Source organism: Dama dama, chromosome 8 (genome assembly GCF_033118175.1).
Source record: "Dama dama isolate Ldn47 chromosome 8, ASM3311817v1, whole genome shotgun sequence".
In the NCBI taxonomy this organism is placed as follows: domain Eukaryota; kingdom Metazoa; phylum Chordata; class Mammalia; order Artiodactyla; family Cervidae; genus Dama; species Dama dama.
The window spans coordinates 36,250,832-36,272,535 of NC_083688.1; the positions used below are offsets into that span (position 1 = coordinate 36,250,832).

The window sequence follows — 21,704 nt, forward strand, 5'->3', positions numbered from 1 at the left end:
ATCAAGACAAAGCACATAGCATATTATTGGAAATATGAGGCAGATACAACAGAAAATAACTAAAATTATTGAAAGTGGTTGCTTCTGGGAGGCAGGAATAGAAGTAGGGCAAGAGACTGCAAATGTATATTAAGCGTTGCAGTACTGTTTGACTTTTTCCATGAAGGACACATTTATTTTGATTTAAAAATTCCATTTGAAAAGAGAGTTTAAAAGCCTGGATTGAGGCCAGGGTTGTGAGAAAATGTAAGGACTGGATGAGTTTACCCTGAGAGCCCTTGAGGTTGTATCTTTTATTTCCCACCTTGCCAGTTATCAGTCAGCCTTCAGTATTATGCAAAGATGATGTTGTATACATGACTATTGTCAAAGGTTAGAAGATCATAAGAATCAAGTTCAAGATGTTTGGTCACAGACAATTCCCTCATTTTTTCTTTTATTAGGCTCCCTGGGGTAAAATATATTGATGGAACATTAAATGTCTTTGACTTAATGCATCTTGCTTTATTTTCCTGACCTAGACTGGTTTATGCTTCCCTGGTAACTCAGATGGTAAAGAATCTGCCTGCAATGCAGGAGACCTGGGTTCGATCCCTGGGTCAGGGAAGATCCCCTGAAGAAGGAAATAGCAGCCCACTCCAGTATTCTTTCCTAGAGATTCCCCGTGGACAGCTACATTCCATGGGGTCTCAAAGAGTCTGACATGACTGACGACTACCACACACACACAGACTGATTTATAATAAGCTTGCCCAGGTAGATTTTTCTAATTGGCAGTAGCACTCCTCACTTGAAACCCTTCTCTTCCTTGAGTGTCTCATAGCAGGGAAGAAGGTAGGTAGTGTAAACTATAAACGTGCAGAAGATTGCTTAATCAAAATATGTGGACACAGAGGCCCAGAATGAAAACACAGAAATAGATCCTGAAGCTGTGGAAAGCTAATTTTCTGCTGATCAAAAAGAAATAAAAAAAATTTCCATCTAAGTGAAGTATCATGAGACTTGTAAATGATTATATTTTTTCACGAGAAATGCATCAGACTTTAAAATTGCACACACCTTTAATGAGTTTTGTTTGTTAAATGTTTAGTCCAAAAGGAATTGTTGATAATGAGAGACAAAGGTCTGAAGAGAAAAACAATCATCGGGCTTGTATTTAATCACTTTTTATTTTCTCGGACCTCAGTCATGTCATTATCTGGCTTTGGTGCCTACATAACTTAATTAGGGGAGTTCAGGCAGTGATGGGAACAGGAGGGCAAAAATCAAAGAGTAACAGTTTAAACAGATTGTCTGCAGACGCCTGGTATGGATGGAGATGAAGCCTATTAAGAACCTAATTCTAGAAGAAGCTCTTGACGTTGATCATTTGTGAAAAAGAGAATTTTTTTTTCTAACCCACATGCATGGCTTTGTACACTTATGTCTATAAACCTTAAGTATTGGTACGTCTGATCAGCAGCTTATGGAATTACTAACGCCAGGCCACTTTGAAAGAGCAGACAAGGTTATTAACTTTGGCAGGAAATAAAAATTTGGCCTTAATATACATGCGAAATTGAATTGTCTGTAGCACAAAGCTTTGGAGGTTACCCATGCAAAATGAGAAAACTATCTAAATTTAAAATTGTCCTCAGTACAGTGAAAAGTAATTTTGCAAACTGCATTTTTACAGCCCCGAAATCCATGAAGAGATTGGCTCTATTAATTTAGATTTAAACAGAGGCTCTGTATCTTCTAAAAATGGTAAATGAGATGGAAAATGTACTTTAAGGGAAGAAATGAGTTTCTGGAAATGCTGCAGGCAGGCAGGCTCTCTACCCCACCACTCTGAGTCTGCCCTGAGACCAGTTGGCTTCCGAGAAAAGGCTCTATCTACTGTGACAGGCATTTGGAATGCAGACATGCTCACAAGGCCTTAATTACATGTAGCAGCCTTCAAGAGCAGGATAAGAAGCAAATCAAAGCCCAAAGCAAAAGTTATTGGCAGCTTTTCTAGTATAGTTCCTAAAGTGACTGGGTCTTCAACAGGGTTAAAAAAAAAATTGAGAAAATGAATTTATTTTCTTAGATCTCAAATAGCTTAATAGTTTTCATATAATCCCTGCCTGGAACGGTACTGGGATGGAGGATTTGGTTATTACTCTACCTACCTTCTCATGCAAAACATGATCTTCTATACAAAGAAAAATTGAGTTTTTCATTCCCCAGTCTTTGAATTTTTTTCAGCTCATAAGAACAAACATTTCTTGTTTATTATTAAGTAAATTGTTATTTGTAAAATAGATAGGTGATGATTTATTATACCAAAAATTGATGACGTATAATTTTTGTCATCAAAAACAATACTATCAGCGGCTTCTCTGGTGACTCGGTGTTAAAGAATCCACCTGCCAATGCAGGAGACACAGGTTTCAACCCTGATCTGGGACGATCCCACATGCCGTGGGACAAGTAAGCCCCTGCACCACAACTCTTGAGCCTGTGCTCCAGAGCCGGGGGGGCCACAGCTGCTGAGCCCACGTGCCGCGACCACTGAACCTCACATGGCCTGAAGTCCCTGCTCGGCAGCACAAGAAGCCACCACCATGAGAAGGCCGTGCACCGCAACTAGAGAGTAGCCCCCACTCGCCGCAGCTAGAGAACAGCCCATGCGGCAGGGAAGACCCATGACATCCAAAAATAAATAAAATAGGAGGACTCTCAAAAGAAAAAAAGAACACAATAGCTGGAGCGTAACAAGGATTCATAGTAAACTTGGGTTTAGCGTTCTTAGAGTTCCTATTTTAATTTTGAGTTGATGAGGAAACTGAGAAAAAATGAGTATTTTCCTTAGAGCTACTTAGTAATAAAGCTGAGTCTAGAACTAAGGTCATCTGAATTTTCAGATAATTTACATATTTGCTGTTAGCTTATCAAAAATCAACACTGCTGAGTAGACAATACCCCAGAACAATACAGTCAACTGCTCTTTCCTTATCTGTACATGATTTTCTTTTTGCTTTTCAGGTATTGCTGTGCTTTACTTACATCTCTACGATGTGTTCGGGGACCCTGCCTACCTACAGATGGCACATGGCTATGTAAAGCAGAGTCTGAACTCTTTGAGCAAGCACTCCATAACCTTCCTCTGCGGGGACGGGGGCCCCCTGGCGGCCGCTGCTGTGGTGCATCACAAGATGAACAACGAGAAGCAGGCGGAAGAGTGCATCACCCGGTACTCATGTTTCTTTTTGAGAATTACTATCTAGACGTTTTGCCTTAACTCTGTGTGTGTTAGCAGAAGAACGTTTTATTGAATTTACTTTTCTCTCAGCAGTAAATCTTACTGCTGTCATTTGATCAAGTCTCACATTATTCCTGAGTTGTAGTTAAGGAACAACCATTGTAATCCTTATTTATTGCAAGATGTAATGACACTGACATGTTCCAGATCAAACCTCAGTTCCTTAAGGTAAATTGGATCAAAAGCCTAGTCATGTGATTACTAGTCCAGGGTGCTATCCAGGATCAATAATTCGAAGAAATGTGGTGCATGTGCTGTAGTGGGCTGGAAGAGGCCTCCCAAGGGATCACAGAGCCAAAATGGCTCTTACAGAACTAATGACTTGCAAATCCAGTTTCATTTTAATATAAATCAGGGCAGCCCCGAGAAGCTTGTGAATAATGAAGAATTATGAAACTTTTATACTAACAAACTACAGTTTTTGCTTTAGTAAAGTTTGTTGAACACTTTCAGAATTCTACTAAGAAATCTGTCTGCCTTGCAACTCTGCATGCCGTACTGTTAAAGTGAAAGTCACTCAGTCATGTCTGACTCTTTGAGACCCCAGGGACTGTAGTCCATGGAATTCTCCAGGCCAGAATACTGGAGTGGGTAGCCTCGCCCTTCTCCAGGGGATCTTCCCAACCCAGGGATCGAACCCAGGTGTTCCACATTGCAGGCGGATTCTTTACCTGCTGAGCCACCAGGGAAGCCCAGGAATACCGGAGTGGGTAGCCTACCCCTTCTCCAGGAGTCTTCCTGACCCAGGAATCGAACCAGGGTCTCCTGCATTGCAGGCGGATTCTTTACCAGCTGAGCTACCAGGGAATCCCAAGGCTCCCCCTAAATATTCTTACACACAGAGAGTTGCAATTCCAGCAGAGGTTTTTGTTTTGTTATTTAACGGACCTGACTTTTCAGAGCAGTTTTCAGTTCCCAACAAAACTGAGAGGAAGGTACAAAAACTTCCCATACATCCCCTGGTCTGTACATGCATAGCACCACCGCTCCCCCACCCCCACCATTATCAACATCCCCCACAGAGTACGCTAGCTACAGTTGATGAACCTGTGTTGACACATCATATCACCCAAAGTCTGTAGTTCACTCTTGGCTTTGTACATTTTATGGGATTGGATAAGCGTATGATGACAGGTATACATCGTTACAGTATCATACAGAGTAGTTTCACTGCTCTTGAAATCCTCTGTGCTGTGCTTATTAATCTCTCCTCCCTTCTTCCTATTGTTCTTTTTACCATCTCCATCGTTTTGCCTTTTCCAGAATGTCATAGAGTTGGAATCGTATAGTATATAGCGTTTTCAGATTGGCTCCTTTCATTGGTAGTATGCATTTAGATTTCTCCATGTCTGTTCATGGCTTGATAGCTCTTATTTGTAGCACCGAATAATATTCCACTGTCTAAAGGTACCATAGCTTATGTATTCATTCACCTATTGAAGAACACTTTGGTTTCTTTCAAGTTTTACCAACTATAAACAAAGCTGTGAAAAACATTCATATTCAGGTTTTTGTGTGGACATATGTTTCCAGCTCTTTTCAGTAAAATACCGAGGATCATAATTGCTGAATTGTGTGATAAGACTATGTTTCATTTTGGAAAAAACTTAAACTGTCTTCCAGAGTGGCTGTACCATTTTGCATTCCCACCAGCAATGAATAAGAGTTCTTATTGCTCCCATCTTTGTCTGCATTTGGTGTTGTCAGTGTTCCAAATTTTGGCCATGTTAATAGATGTGTACTGGTATCTCATTGTCTTAATTTGCATTTCTGTGATGACATATGTTGAGGGGCATCATTTCATATACTTATTTGCCATTTTTTTTTAATTGGAGGTTAATTACTTTACAGTATTGTAGTGGTTTTTGCCAAACACTGACATGAATCAGCCATGGGAGTACATGTGTCCCCCATCCTGAAGCTCCCTGCCACGTCCCTCCCCATCCCATCCCTCAGGGTTATCCCAGTGCACCATTTTAATATCTTCTCTGGTAAAGGTTTAGCCTGTTTTTCAAGTGGATCCATGATTTTAGTAAGTGATCATCTCTGAACTGACCATGGTTTTTGATTCTCACTCTTCATTCCTATAAATTACTGTTAGAATAGCATTAGTATTTCTGGTTTTATTTGCTGAGGATCCCTCTGCTTTAGAGGTTCGCAAGAAAGTCTCATTCAATGAATCACTCTTAAGTTTCATAAAAATAAATTGTAGTAGCCTTGAAAACTCAGCAGTGGCCACAGGACTGGAAAAGGTAAGTTTTCATTACAATCCCAAAGAAAGGCAATGCCAAAGAACACTTAAACTACTGGACAATTGTACTCATCTCACACACTAGCAAAGTAATGCTCAAAATTCTCCAGCCCCGGCTTCAGCAATGCATGAACCGTGAACTTTCAGATGTTCAAGCTGGATTTAGAAAAGGCAGAGGAACCAAAGATCTAATTTGTCATTGTCCCTTGGATCATTGAAAAAGCGAGAGAGTTGCAGAAAAACATCTACTTCTGCTTTATTGACTATGCCAAAGCCTTTGACTGTGTGGATCACAACAAACTGGAAAATTCTGAAAGATGGGAATACCAGACCACCCGACCTGCCTCCTGAGAAATCTGTATGGAAGTCAGGAAGCAACAGTTAGAACTGGACATGGAACAATAGATTGGTTCCAGATTGGGAAAGAATACGTCAAGGCTGTATATTTGACACCCTGCTTATTTAACTTACATGCAGAGTACATCATGAGAAACACTGGGCTGGATGAAGCACAAGCTGGACTTAGGTTGCCAGGAGAAATATCAATAACCTCAGATATGCAGATGACACCACCCTTATGGCAGAAAGCGAAGAAGAACTAAAGAGCCTTTTGATGAAAGTGAAAGAGGAGAGTGAAAAAGTTGGCTTAAAACTCGACATTCAGAAAACTACCATCATGGCATCTGGTCCCATTACTTCATGGCAAATAGATGGGGAAACAATGGAAACAGTGACAGACTTTATTTTGGGGGGGATCCAAAATCACTGTAGACAGTGACTGCAGCCATGAAATTAAAAGACGCTTGCTCCTTGGAAGAAAAGTTATGACCAACCTAGATAGCATATTAAAAAGCAGAGACATTGCTTTGCCAACAAAGGTCTGTCTAGTCAAAGCTATGGTTTTTCCACTAGTCATGTTGAATGTGAGATTTGGACTGTAAAGAAAGCTGAACGCCAAAGAATTGATGCTTTTGAACTGTGGTGTTGGAGAAGACTCTTGAGAGTCCCTTGGACTGCAAGGAGATCCAACCAGTCCATCCTAAAGGAAATCAGTCCTAAATACTCATTGGAAGGAGTAATGCTGAAGCTGAAACTTCAATACTTTGGCCACCTGATGCGAAGAACTGACTCATTTGAGAAGACCCTGATGCTGGGAAAGATTGAAGGCGGGAGGAGAAGGGTACGGCAGAGGATGAGATGGTTGGATGGCATCACCGACTCAATGGACATGAGTTTGAGTAGACTCTGGGAGTTGGTGATGGACACGGGGGCCTTGTGTGCTGCAGTCCATGGGGTTGCAAGGAGTCGGATACGACTGAGCAGCTGAACTGATATTCTCCATATAATGTCAGCCTCTCTCAAAATATGTAAAGCCAAATAGTAATAGTTTCATAAATGACGAATGTTATTAGGTATTAAATGAAAACAAGATTTGTATATTCAGATGCAGTGCGGAAATACTAATTAAAGTTACAGCATTCTTTTACTGGCTTCTCAGAGTCTTCAGTAACTTTTAAACCCAGGGGAAACTCAGCTGACTCTAGGGAGCAGAATTTGCCACACTTGTCTCTTAGGCAACCTCAGGACTTTTTAGGGTCTGTTGTTCTAAGAAACACTCTTTAGGGAATAATACCATTTATTAATATTGGCTTATTATAAAACACTTAGAATAAAATTTGTTTTTTCTTGATACCTTGGTATTAAAAGTGTTATTTATATCATTTTTTGTTTTACAGCATTTCAGCAATATTTTATTTATAGACTTAAGGTTAAAAATATAGAATGCAGGTGTATGATAGAAAAATACCTCTTTTTGGCCTCAGGTTTGGTTTTTTAGATTCCTGAAGTTCATGGCAGACCAAAAAGAAACAGAATTATTTATAAATTACTTTCACATCTCCTCCCTTTTAAGTGAAAAATTTCAAAGTCTTTTCAATTTAACTTCAGGAAATCCAAAATTACTTGATGACATCAGTTATTTAATAAAGGTAGGGCTTCTTAGCTTTGGAATCTTGAGAAACTTAGGGCTTCCAGAGGTATATAGAAAACTCCTAAATTATATTCAGTGTGGAGAGAACATTTATACTTTTCTTGGCGGGGTCTGTGACTCCCCAAAAGGAATGTGTGTACATGTGTGTGTTCTTGTTCAAAACTATCCAGCAGTTGGCTGAGACAAGTGGAGAGAAAGATAGCAAATAGTGCTAGTTCTTCCCACAGCTTGATTTATACTGTTTTCTCCCTTCCTTCTTCACAGAGATAGTTGGTGCTACACATGAATAAAGAGCATTGCCCGTTTTGTGCCCAGTTAAGTGACTTACCCTCACACACAACATGCTTTCAGGCTAGTGCTTAGAGTGATGAAGAACTTTTGCTTTCTGTTCAGAAAATGTGTACCCTTTCTCTTTTGTAGCGATGAATAAGAAAAGGACTTCTTTTTTAAAAGTTACAAACCTTTTGAGGATAAAAGGCAAAAACTCTTTCTGGTAACACCCTGGGGAAATACTGCTAGGAGTGGAACAGAATTATCCTGTTTTTATGTCTTTATTCTTGCTTCAGTGACATGTCAATGACTTGTCTCTTCTAAAGATCGGTTGCTATTAATATCCACATAGCAAAACAAATAAGTGGAGCTGCAATGATGTGCTTCTGGGTTTGCGAGTTTCTGAAAACACATAAAATAAGCATCATGATTGATAAATGCTGTCATTTCTTCATTTTGTCTTAATAATATAGCATCTAAAAGCATGACGTTAAAAGTCCTAGTTTTAGTAATTGTTTTAGTCTTTCTCTTTCTGACTTTGTTTTTAATTTCTATTGAAGTATAGCATGTGTTAGTCACTCAATCATGTCCGACTCTTTGCGACCCCATGGACTGCAGGCCCACCAGTCTCCTCTGTCCATGGAATTTTCCAGGCGAGGATATTGGAGTGGGTAGCCACTCCCTTCTCCAGAGGATCTTCCTGACTCATCAGTCCTGGGTCTCCAGCATTTGCAGGCAGATTCTTATCGTCTGGGCCACTAGGAAAACGCTTATTGAAGTATACTTGATTTTATACACATATGGGCTTCCCAGGTGGCTCAGTGGTAAAGAATCCTGCTAAGCAGGAGACACAGGTTTAGTCTCTGGATCAGAAAGATCCCCTTGAGAAGGAAATGGCAACTCACTCCAGTATTCTTACCTGGGAAATCCCATGGACAGAGGAACCTGGTGGGCTACAGCCTGGGGTTACAAAAGAGTCAGACATGATTTAGTGATTAAACAATTATATATTAATATATATATATATATGAGTTCCCTGTGCTCATAGCATATCCTTATTGATTGCCTATTTTATCTATAGTAATGTTTATATTTTAACCCCATACTCCTAATTAATTCCTCCCCTGACCCTTTCCCCTTTGGTAACCATATGTTTGTTAACTGTGTTTGTGAGACTCTTCCTGTTTTGTAAATAAATTCATTTATGTCATTTTTTTAGATTGCACATATAAGGGCTATCATATGATATTTGTCTTTCTCTGCCCAGCTTACTTCATTTAGTGTGGTAATCTCTAGGTCCGTCCATGTTGCTGCAGATGGCATTATTTCATTCTTTTCATGGCTGAGTAATAGTCCATTGTATATATGTCCTACATCTTCTTTATCCATTCATCTATGCCCGGACTTTGAAGTGGCTTCCATGTCTTGGCAATTGTAAATAGTGCTTTATGAACTTAGATACATGCAACTAATGAGTTTTAATGAATTGAATTCAAATCCATAAAAAAATAAGGTACTTCCTTCTTAAGTACTCATTATAATGAGATGCACTGACCAATACTTTATTTTCAAGTATTTGAAAATAAGTACTTACCATCTACCTTGAACAACCAAATGTTTGGTTGCAAAATAATTGGTATGCTAATTATATATCGCCACCTACTGGTTCCTTGTGGAAGCCACTGGCCTTTCCTAGTGGCTCAAATAGTAAAGAATCTGCTGGCAAAGTGGGAGACCTGGGTTGGATCCCTGGGTTTCGAAGGTCCCCTGGAGAAGGGCATGGCAAGCCACTCCAGTATTCTTGCCTGGAGAATCCCCATGGACAGAGGAGCCTGGTGGGCTACAGTCCATGGGGTCACAGAGTCAGACACGACTGAGAGATGCAGCACACACCAGTGGTGATGCAGGTCATGACAACGGCAAATAAAAGAATGGTATTTTCTAATTCACTGGTTCAAACACATTTTATTTAGATGAGAACTCGTTGGAGTTAATGCAACATGTAGTAATTGTTTTTAGTAACTTCCATAGAGCAGAGTTTATTTAAAAAACTGCTAATCATTTCATTCTTTGAATAGTTCTTTCAATAATACCCTTTACAAAAATGAAAAGTGCTTTTCTATCTCTAAATTCTATACAGTTTGATGCATTTATATTAATACTTTGTAATAAATTCTTATGAAAACTCTGGCATGTTTATTCTGTTTACTACAACAGTTGAGTTTGTATCTAGTTAACAGATTTTATTAAGTTCTCAACATTACTGTGCTTCCAGTTCTGGTGTGAGGGAAAAAAATAGAATTTTTCTTAATAAATGTTTTTAAATTTTTTTAAATTATTAGAGATTTGTGGGGATGAGGGAGGGTATTAAAGTAGGAAAAAACCACCCTGTGGTTATAGACCAGATAACAGATAACCCTCTTGGCATTGGAGGGGGAAAAAATCAAGCAAGGTATTACGAGAAAATTGAAATCTACCTCTGACCACTGTGTCCATACTACTAATAACCACTATTCCACTGAGAGTTTAATGCCTGTGTTTGTAATAGAAAAGAAATGCATAAGCCAGCATTTGCATGTTTAACCAATTTGATTGAGATGACTCCATTTGTTCAGGTATAAATATGGAAACATTTAACTTTGTCAATAACTGCAACTGGCCAAGCTCTTTGAAATCTCTCTTTCCTGTCGGGGAGTAGGTTCCCTTAAGGATGCTTTCCTAACTTTTTCTCAGTTATTGTTTCAGCCCTTTTTACTCACCAAAATCATTGCATTCCTCTGGATGTGCCACAGTTCGCTTATCCACATCACCTACTGACGGACAACTTGGTTGATTCTGAGTTTTGGTAATTATGAGTAAAGCTGCTGTAAACAACAACAAAAAATCAGTTCATTCTGCTTATTAAAGTGTGTCTTCTTCGTTTTTAATCCTGAGAGTTCCCCTCCCACCACAGGCTTGTGGAAGTGCTTGGGGAGGGTTCGGGAGAGGAGGGTTGTTTTCTTTTTCACAAGTACCTTCCCTTCAGAGCTAGGCCTCTCTATCTACTGATGGTGGTAGCAGTTGTTAGGTTCTTGTTTTCCTGTTTGTTTTTGTTGTTTGTTGATGTTGGGAGCCTCCAGAAATTAGAGGTAGGGGGCTGTGCACCCGCTCAGCTGTAACCTTCATTTTACCAGAGTAAATGAAGGCACAAGCAGTTAAGCAGACTCTGCATTTATTAGGAAGAAGACACACGCACACAGTCAGTCCTCTGCCCTGTTCTTGTGGCTCAGATAAAGCCACATCCTCCCTGATTCTTCTTGGATCTTACTCATCAAACGGTGGCTAGAGCCTGTACCATTTCCCAAACATCCCACCCATCTTCACCACTCACTCCACCAATATTTCCTAACATTCTTTACTCCTCATGTTATCAAATCCTCTAGTGTAAATTTTGATAAAGTTATTTGAAGTGCCAGGTATCTCTGAATGTTGATTCCTTACTAAAATACTTCAGTTCAGTTCACTCACTCACTCATGTCTGACTCTTTGTGAGCCCATGGACTGCAGCACTCCAGACTTCCCTGTCCATCACCAACTCCCAGAGCTCATTCAAACTCGTGTCCATCGAGTCAGTGATGCCATCCAACCATCTCATCCTCTGTCATCCCCTTCTCCTCCTGCCTTCAGTCTTTCCCAGCATCAGGGTCTTTTCCAATGAGTCAGCTCTTTGCATCAGGTGGCCAAAATATTGGAGCTTCAGCATCAGTCCTTCCAATGAATATTCAGGGTTGATCTCCTTTAGGATGGACTGGTTTGATCTCCTTGCAGTCCAAGGGACTCTCAAGTCTTCTCCCACACCACAGTTCAAATGCATCAAATTTTTTGGCACTCAGCTTTCTTTATAGAATACTTCAGATATAACCAGTCACTCCAGGGGTATGATTTTTTTGTTACTTCAAATGCTTATTAAACATTTTTAGTATGTAGACTAAAGTTAGATAATATACATATGTAGGCATAATTTATACTTCACTACTTTAAAAATAAATGTTTAAATTGGAAGGCATCATTCATCTTATAGTTGAGAAATTTAAAGTATAGAAATTAAATAGCATGTTTAGTATCATAAGCTACCTGATGACAAGATCATTTTTTTTTTTTTTTTGGTAAGACTAATGTCCTCTCATTATTCCTCTTTTCCAGAAGTCCCCTGACTCTCTCCCTCATGCTTTTTTAGTATACTAAAATCATTTTGTCAAGCTTCATCAAAGCCTAAATCATTTTAATAATTAAAATGGTCTCACATTGAATTTGTAGGATAATTTAGGGATCATTGAAATGTGCTTTCAAAATTTCATGTGATGAAAAATGTAAAATAGCAATGACATTTTTCCTAGCTATCATATTTCCTGCCCCCCACCAAAAGAGAAAAAGAAAAAAAAAGTTCATTCTCAGAGTTCAGACTACAAGTATAGTTGCTTCTCTGAGCTCATATCCCTCTGTGAACTCCACGTACTTTCTGGTTCTCTGGGGCTTCCTGTTTTGATTCTCCGGAAAGAACTGAGGCTTCGGTCACCCTACTCAGCCACACACGTCCCACGATTGGGCCTGCATCTGGGGGGTCAAGTGATGGGGGGGCTGGAATGAGAAGTGAGGCGAAGGGCCTCCCGCCCCCTCAACACTCCTGGGGCTACAGCATCTCCAGTATGCGTGGGCAGGTCCCTCTCTTAGAGTTCTGGCCCCTGTGGGCTCCCGGTGCCTTCATTTCTGCCAGCATGCGATTCCTGGTGGCCTGGGAAGTGAACAGAAAAATGAAGTGTTTCACCACTCTCTTAAGAGTTCCCTTTCCTCTTCTTTTCTGAGACAGAACTGAAGGGCTTCTTCCAGGACTCTTCCAGCCCACTGATGCCCACTTCCAGGCTTCAGGCAGCCCTGAGTTCAGGCCAGGGAAATACCAGAGGGGAAAATGTGGTAAACTCACCACTGGTTTGGCAGTAGTACTTCAAATTCTGGTCATCCCCATTCTGCTGGCTACTGTTTACCTTTCAGGGTTTTCAAATAGCTTCACACGTTCTCTGTAGGTTCTGGTCCTACATGTGCTGTGAGAGGCAGGATGGCTTATTCTTACTCCATCTCACCTGGGACCAGAACCAAAAATAACTTCTCTGGGGTTGGGGGGCGGGGGGTGGCAGCTGAACTGAGTCTATCAATAGGGAACTAGTAAATTATAATCATTCGGTGGAATACTATGCACCTGTGATAAAGACAGAGATTACTCTGTGTGTGCTGATCAGGAATGATTGTCAAGATGAATTGTTAAGTAGCTGAGTCACAAAACATTTGGGGAAACATGTTTATAAATAAGTTTATGTATTCTTACCTGTGCATAAAATAATTCTCAGAATACGCAAGAAATTGGTAACCAGGGCTGTTTCAAAGGAAGGACTAGATGCCGGGAGACCGAGGAAGCAGGGGGCCTGACTGATCCCTTTGTGCTGTCTGTATGTGTAACTGACGGTGGTAGGTCAGGCTGCTGAGCAAACACTTCAGGCCAGGCCAGATGACACGCTTCAGAGGTAAACCAGGAAAGGCGATAACTGGGCTGCCGTAGGCATTTCATGTTATGGAAACACTTCCTCAGACTGAATGTTACAATAGCCAGTAGTTCTTGGCTTCTTGGACGCCAACTGCTGGCCTCCAGGTGTGCTGCCATGAGGGGCTCGGGAAACTGTAGGTGGTCCCAGCCATAATCCTGTGTCCCTGCATTCTTTGAATTTCTTGTTTGTCTGTTCCCTTGTGAACTGAGGAAAAGAAACATAGTTGATGGTTAATCACTGACCCCTGACTACTCATTTATGGTCTGGCCCAGCCTACTTAATATTTAGAGTATACTAATATAAGTTATATGTAAATATACTTAAATATTATTTGATGTATTTAATATAAATAATCCCACATATGTGTATATGTATAACTGTCTATATATATTTATGTGTGTATGTTTTAATTGTACCATCTTTAAGTTACTATCTCGACCCAATCACTTTCACATTATCTTAGACATGTATTTTTATTCCCAGGCTGATTCACTTAAACAAGATTGATTCCCGTGCTCCAAGTGAAATGCTCTATGGAAGAATGGGCTACATTAGTGCTCTTCTGTTTGTGAATAAGAACTTTGGAGAGGAAAAGATTCCTCAGAGCCATATTCAGCAGGTACCACGTTTTTATGCTTTCTGGCGTCTTTTTAGGATCCCACTTCCTGTCTGCCGAAACTGTTGGTTTTGTTTTCCTCGTCAGCACATCCCAGGTAGCTGGCCAGGAAGATGTACCTTGACCTCTGAAGGTCAGGCATGACCCCAGCACCACCAGCCTCATGTGGGGTGCTGTGGGAAACTGAAGGGGGAGAGTCAGTCAGGAGTCCAGCTGCTCCATCTGAGACTTCAGGGGCCATTCAGAGGAAGATAAGGGCCAGAGCTGACCTCTGAGGTGCAAGTGTTCCTTCTGTACCTGAGGGAGTTTTGCTTTCTTATGAGCTATAGTAAAAAAGAGTTCAAAATCTTCCAGACTCTCCCTCTTTGAGACAGAATAATCCCATGTGCTTCTCTGAGTACAGAGTCAAACTGTGCCCATTCATGGCCACAAGATGATGTCTAACTTGCCGTGTTCCCCAGTACCTGTTAGCAAAAATCCCTTGTCTCCATTCTAATGCTTTCCTTATTCTGGTTGCGTTTCTCTCTGTAGATTTGTGAAACAGTCTTAACTTCTGGAGAAGACCTAGCTAGAAAGAGAAGGTTCACAGGAAAGACTCCACTGATGTATGAATGGTACCAAGAATATTATGTGGGGGCTGCTCATGGCCTGGCAGGAATTTATTACTACCTGATGCAGGTAAGAGGTGGTGATGATGGAACTAGAATGTGGTTCCTACTGTACTGTCTAGGGTGAGAAGACAAGTGCTCTGGCTCAGTTTTTCATGGTCAACGGCTGCCTCACTCTCCTGGTAATCACCTGGCCTAGATAAACAAGAGTAGTGCCTGCCAAGGGCTTCCCGGGTGCCTCAGTGGTAAAGAACCTGCCTGCCAGTGCAGGAGATACAGGTCTGATCCCTGGGTCAGGAGGATCCCCTGGAGAAGGAAATCACAACCACTGTAGCTTGCCTGGGAGATCCCATGGACAAAGGAGCCTGGCGGGCTGCGGTCCATGGGGTTGCAAAGAGTCAGACACAGTGCAATGACTAAACACCAACAGTGCTTGCCAAAGTGTATTTGAAGTGTGTTAACGTAACAGGCCCTGCGCTTTGAGATGCTGTTTGATTTGTAGGTGATCACACTTGCCCACCTCATGCCACTTGTGCAGGGTAAGTGTTTTGACCTATTTCTTCTCTATGAAGTGCCCTCTGCTCTGCTCTGCTGTTTGAGCAGATGCCTTGAATTAGTACTGCTCCTCATTATAAGGCACAGCCCACTGAAAGAAATTCCAGGAGTAAGAACAAAATCACTAGAAAACAAGGAAGGATCTGCTGCCTAAAGCGCAGTTAGAGAGCAAAACTAAGGAGCCTTTTCAATGGATTTTGTGTAATTTACCTGAAAAAATAGCTGAATATGCCATGTTCCGGGGTTTCCCTGGTAGCTCAACTGGTTAAGAATCTGCCTGCAATGTGGGAGACCCCAGTTTGATTCCTGGGCTGGGAAGATGCCCTGGAGAAGGGATAGGCTACCCACTCCAGTATTCTTGGGCTTCCCCGGTGGCTTAGATGGTAAAGAATCTGCCTACAATATGGGAGACCTGGGTTGGATCCCTGGTTTGGGAAGATTCCCTGGAGGAGGGCATGGCAGCCCATTCCAGTATTCCTGCCTGGAGAATCCCATGGACAGAGGGGCCTGGCAGGCTCTCGTCCAAGGGGTTGCAAAGAGTTGGACATGACTGAGCAGCTAAGCACAGCATATGCCATGTTCAACAGTTCTTTGGTGCTAATACTCTTGGGGACATCAGCCAAAGCCAGATAGACCGAGGGCAAATAGAGTATTATAGCAAGCATAACCTGGAAGGGGAGATCAGAAGAGGGCTCCTCATGAGAGCATCATTTCCAGGGGCTTGTCTAACTCTGCTGAAGGAGAAATCGGCACTTGTGCTTAAGAATAAGAATTCATGGCAAAAGAATACTGATTTTTAATGATGGTAAAGGTGCCCCACCTCAATTTCCCAAACTACAGTGTAGCATAACAGAAAATGTTTCATTAATATGTTCAACAAGAGAGCTTGGATATAAATGCCCATAGCTGGTTGAGCAGCTGTAATAATGCCAAATCAACCTCACACGTGTCATTTCCCTGTAACTAAACAAGAAAGGCAGAGCTGAAAAATAAAACCTTATTATTGCTTTTGAATGCATAACCATACTTGGAGTGTTACTGGCAGTTAGAGACCAACGGTGGTGTTTAGTCTGCACTTCTCAAGTCAGAGTTTTATAATTAGGGGTTTTGACACTTTAAGCTTAAATTATTTTATTTTTCTGGCACACTTCCCTCACTGACTCTCTATTTCCAGAAGTAAATACAGATTCTTGAAAGTTTTCAGGAAAGAAGAACAACCTTGACATGCCAAGGTGAGTTAGTCATATGTGTCAGTGACTGGATGGCCCCATGACCTTTCTTTGAAGCAGATCATCAGGAGGTGTCTTACCCTCTGCTTCTGTGTGTTTGGTTATAATAAGAAATCTGGAAACCCAAGTATTGCATTTTCCATTTGCACATTATTATCTATTTGAAATGATTTAATTTTTAATCCTCAAAGTCCATTCTGATAGGTGCATAAGTATCAACATAAAATGTAGTTTTTAGGCCATTTTGAGAACTTCTGAAAGTTTGAGGAGAATCCAGTCATTCAGCTCTCGCATTTTAAACTGTGTTTGAACAATATTCTGTGCATCAAGTGGAATCTGAGTGTGCCTACAGAAATTCGTGCATGTTCAGTGTCCATGAAAGCCTTACGGTCGGAATCATCTCGTTCCCTGCCAGCACTGCCTCCTGCCTGACTTCACAACACTGCCTCCCTCCCACCCCAAATGCCCAGCCCCTGCCTGGCAAAGACAGCACTGAATTCGTTGTTTAAAAGAAGTACGCAGTACACTGAATTAGGACCAGGACCAAAACTAAAAATTATATCAAAAGTAGAGGCTCATACGCCATATGGCACCAAATCCTGTAATTCTGTTCATTATTGTATCTAAATAAGCCTTCATAAGTATCAGTTCCATCTTTTGCAGAAAGACTTAATCTAGAGTCACACCAATTGGGGATTTAGATCCTAGGTCTCCCAACTTGTTAGCATCTTCTTCTGTTGGAAATATCACCCACCAGAACTCTAAATGGGCTTCACTGGTGGCTCAGTCAGTGAAGAATTCGCCCATAATGCAGGAGACTCAGGTTTGATACCTGGGTCGGGAAGATCCCCTGGAGGAGGAAATGACAACCCACTCCAGAATTCTTGCCTGGGAAATCGCATGGACAGAGGGGCCTGATGGGCTACAGTCCACGGGGTCTCAAAGAGTCAAACACAATCTAGCGACTAAACTACCAGCTCTACTGCTTTGGATGAAAGTTGTACTTGATTTGTCTAATGCATCTCTTTGTGGTCCTTAAAGTGTGCTTAAGGTACTAAGACCTTAGGAAGCTTCTCTTAGCTCACATTCTTAAGCACTGGCTTTGGAAATTTTTATATGTATCTAGATAAAAATAAATATTGAAAATAATATGTATATAAGGTTCCAGATGTAAACTGATAGCCTAATTTTGGTTTGTGTCAGTAGGTGAAAAAATTGGCTGGAATCCGAAACCATTTAATGACTTCCAATTCATTTTGGTCATCTTTTCCTCTCTTTTTAAACCCATCCCTGAGCAAGTGTCTGACAGGACTGAGTGACTAACAGTTTCACTTTGAGTGTTAAGAAGGACTGTTTGTTTCAGCAAAACTAATAATTCCCATTCTTGTTTTTAGCCCAGCCTTCAAGTGAGCCATGCGAAGCTACATAATTTGGTCAAGCCCAGTGTGGACTATGTCTGCCGACTGAAATTCCCTTCAGGCAACTACCCTCCTTGTGTGGACGACAGCCGTGATCTGCTGGTCCACTGGTGCCATGGTGCCCCCGGGGTAATCTACATGCTCATCCAGGCCTATAAGGTGATGTGAATTTTCTCGTTTTTAGAAACAAGTTAGCAAACAGAATATAAAATTCTATCACCTTATCTAGTTTTCTGTATAATGCTTCAAGGATACATAGGCAAACCATTTGTTGGACCTAAACTCACTTGGCTATGTGAATTATAATTCATTCTCACAGTATCCATTTATACCATAGCACACATTATTTCACAGAACGAGGAACCACTTCACTGACGGGTAGAGTAGCCAAGATCTATAATATTAGTGGCAAAGACAAGATAAATATCCCAGGAGCTCAATTAAAAATAGAAAGGATTCTCCCTGGACATTGCTGGTGGCAATATAAAATGGCACAACTACTATAGAAAGCAGTTTGGCAGTTCATCAAAAAATTAAACACAGGATCAAACATATGCTCCAGCAATTCCACTCCTTGGTATATACCCCAAAGAAGTGAAAATGAGGTTTCAAACAGATGTATGTACACCAGTGTTTCCTAGCAGCATTGTTCACAGTAGCCAAAAAGTGGAAACAATCCAAGTGTCCATCAGCAGATAAATGGATGGACAAAATATGGTGTCTACATGCAACAGAATATGATTTATCCCTAAAAAAGAATTAACTTCTGATCCATACTACAACATGCATGAGCCTTGAAAACATGATGCCAAGTGAAACACGCCAGAAACAAAAGGGCAGACCCAGTATGGCTCCACTTACATGCTGTGATGGTTAATGTGAGATATATAAAATAGGCATATTCATAGTGAGAGAGTAGCGTAAACGTTACCAAGGGCTAGGAGGGTGAGGATGATTACTTCATGGGTACAGAGTTTCTGTTTGGGAAATAGATAAGAGTGATGGCTGTATTAATACATCATCAGTTCAGTTCAGTCGCTCAGTCGTGTCCGACTCTTTGCAAACCCATGGATTGCAGCACGCCAGCCTTCCTTGTCCATCACCAGCTCCTGGAGCCTACTCAAACTCATGTGCATCATGTCAGTGCTGCCATCCAACCATCTCATCCTCTGTCGTCCCCTTTTCCTCCTGCCTTCAATCTTTCCCAGCATTAGGCTCTTTTCCAGTGAGTCGGTTCTTGGCATCAGATGGCCAAAGTATTGGAGTTTCTGCTTCAGCGTCAGTCCTTCCAATGAATATTCAGGATTGATTCCCTTAGGATGGACTGGTTGGATCTCCTTGCAGTCCAAGGGACTCTCAAGAGTCTTCTCCAATACCACAGTTCAAAAGCATCAATTCTTCAGCACTCAGCTTTCTTTATAGTCCAACTGTCACATCCATATATGACTACTGGAAAAATCGTAGCTTTGACTAGACGGACCTTTGTTGGTAAAGCAATGTCTCTGCTTTCTAATATGCTGTCTAGGTTGGTCATAGCTTTTCTTCCAAGAGGCAAGTGTCTTTTAATTTCATGGCTACAATCACCATCCGCAGTGATTTTGGAGCCCAGAAAAATAAAGCCTCTCAGTGTTTCCATTGCTTCCCTGTCTGTTTGCCATGAAGTGATGAGATCAGCTGCCATGATCTTAGTTTTCTGAATATTGAGCTTTAAGCCAACTTTTTCATTCTCCTCTTTCACTTTCATCAAGAGGCTCTTCAGTTCTTCTTCACTTTCTGCCATAAGGGTTGTGTCATCTGCATATATGAGGTTATTGATATTCCTCCCAGCAATCTTGATTCCAGCTTGTGCTTCCTCCAGCCCAGCGTTTCTCATGATGTACTCTGCATATAAGTTAAATAAGCAGGGTGACAATATACAGCCTTGACATACTCCTTTTCCTATTTGGAACCAGTCTGTTGCTTGTTGCTCCATGGTTGCTCCATGTCCAGTTCTAACTATTGCTTCCTGACCTGCATATAGGTTTCTCAAGAGGCAGGTCAGGTGGTCTGGTATTCCCGTCTCTTTCAAAATTTTCCACAGTTTATTGGGATCCACACTGTCAAAGGATTTGACATAGTCAATAAAGCAGAAATAGATGTTTTTCTGGAACTCTCTTGCTTTTTCGATGATCCAGCGGATGTTGGCAATTTGATCTCTGGTTCCTCTGCCTTTTCTAAAACCAGGTTGAACATCTGGAAGTTCATGGTTTACGTATTGCTGAAGCCTGGCTTGGAGAATTTTGAGCATCACTTTGCTAGCATGTGAGATGAGTGCAATCGTGTGGTAGTTTTGAGCATTCTTTGGCATTGCCTTTCTTTGGGATTGGAATGAAAACTGACCTTTTCCAGTGCTGTGGCCACTCTGAGTTTTCCAAATTTGCTGGCATATTGAGTGCAGCACTTTCACAGTGTCATCTTTCAGGATTTGAAATAGCTCAACTGGAATTCCATTACCTCCACTAGCTTTGTTCATAGTGATGCTTCCTAAGGCCCACTTGACTTCGCATTCCAGGATGTCTGACTCTAGGTGAGTGATCGCACCATCATTGTTTCTGGGTCATGAAGATCTTTTTTGTATAGTTCTTCTGTGTATTCTTGCCACCTCTTCTTAATATCTTCTGCTTCTGTTAGGTCCATACCATTTCTGTCCTTTATTGTGTTCAGCTTTGCATGAAATGTTTCCTTGGTATCTCTAATTTTCTTGAAGAAATCTCTAGTCTTTTCCATTCTATTGTTTTCCTTTATTTCTTTGCATTGATCACTGAGGAAGGCTTTCTTATCTCTCTTTGCTATTCTTTGGAACTCTGCATTCAAATAGGTATATCTTTCCTTTTCTCCTTTGCCTTAGCTTCTCTCTTTTCTCAGCTATTTGTAAGGCCTCCTCAGACAGCCATTTTGCCTTTTTGCATTTCTTTTTCTTGGGGATGGTCTTGATCCCTGCCTCCTGTACAATGTCACGAACCTCTATCCATAGTTCTTCAGGCACTCTGTCTATCAGTTCTAATTCCTTGAATCTGTTTGTCACTTTCACTGTATAATCGTAAGGGATTTGATTTAGATCATACCTGAATGGTCTAGTGGTTTTCCCTACTTTCTTCAGTTTCAGTCTGAATTTGGCAAATAGGAGTTCATGATCTGAGCCACAGTCAGCTTCCAGTCTTGTTTTTGCTGACTGTATAGAGCTTTTCCATCTTTGGCTGCAAAGAATAGAATCATCTGATTTCAGTGTTGACCATCTGGTGATGTCCATGTGTAGAGTCTTCTCTTGTGTTGTTGGAAGAGGGTGTTTGGTGTGGCCAGTGCATTCCCTTAGCAAAACTCTGTTAGCCTTTGACCTGCTTCTTTGTATTCCACAGCCAAAATTTGCGTTACTGCAGATAGCTCTTGACTTCCAACTTTTGCATTCCAAACCCCAAAACGAAGAGGACATCTTTTTTTGGTGTTAGTTCTAGAAGGTCTTATAGGTCTTCATAGAACTGTTCAACTTCAGCTTCTTCAGCATTACTGGTCAGGGTATAGACTTGGATTACCATTACATTGAATGGTTTGACTTGGAAACGAACAGAGATCATTCTCTCGTTTTTGAGACTGCATCCAAGTACTGCATTCTGGACTCTTTTTGTTGACTGTGATGGCTACTCCATTTCTTCTGAGGGATTCTTGCCCGCAGTAGTAGATATAATGGTCATCTGAGTTAAATCACCCATTCCAGTTCATTTTAGTTCATTGATTCCTGAAATGTCGATGTTCACTCTTGCCATCTCCTGTTTGACCACTTCCAATTTGCCTTGATTCATAGACCTAACATTCAAGGTTCCTATGCAGTATTGCTCTTTACAGTGTCAGACTGTACTTCCATCACCCTT

The 21,704-nt window shown here is 41.1% G+C and overlaps 1 protein-coding gene across 4 annotated transcripts in view; it reads left to right on the forward strand.

The window, feature by feature from the left end:
• The window catches only part of LANCL1 (LanC like glutathione S-transferase 1), a 50,971-nt gene that overhangs the window by 18,497 nt on the left and 10,770 nt on the right, over nucleotides 1-21,704 (forward strand). For all 4 annotated transcript variants that reach the window (XM_061148839.1, XM_061148842.1, XM_061148840.1 and 1 more), the window contains exons 4-7: nucleotides 3,010-3,217; nucleotides 13,857-13,992; nucleotides 14,521-14,667; nucleotides 17,776-17,958. In XM_061148839.1, coding sequence (XP_061004822.1) covers nucleotides 3,010-3,217; nucleotides 13,857-13,992; nucleotides 14,521-14,667; nucleotides 17,776-17,958 — 674 coding nt within the window. The remainder of the gene's footprint in view (nucleotides 1-3,009; nucleotides 3,218-13,856; nucleotides 13,993-14,520; nucleotides 14,668-17,775; nucleotides 17,959-21,704) is intronic.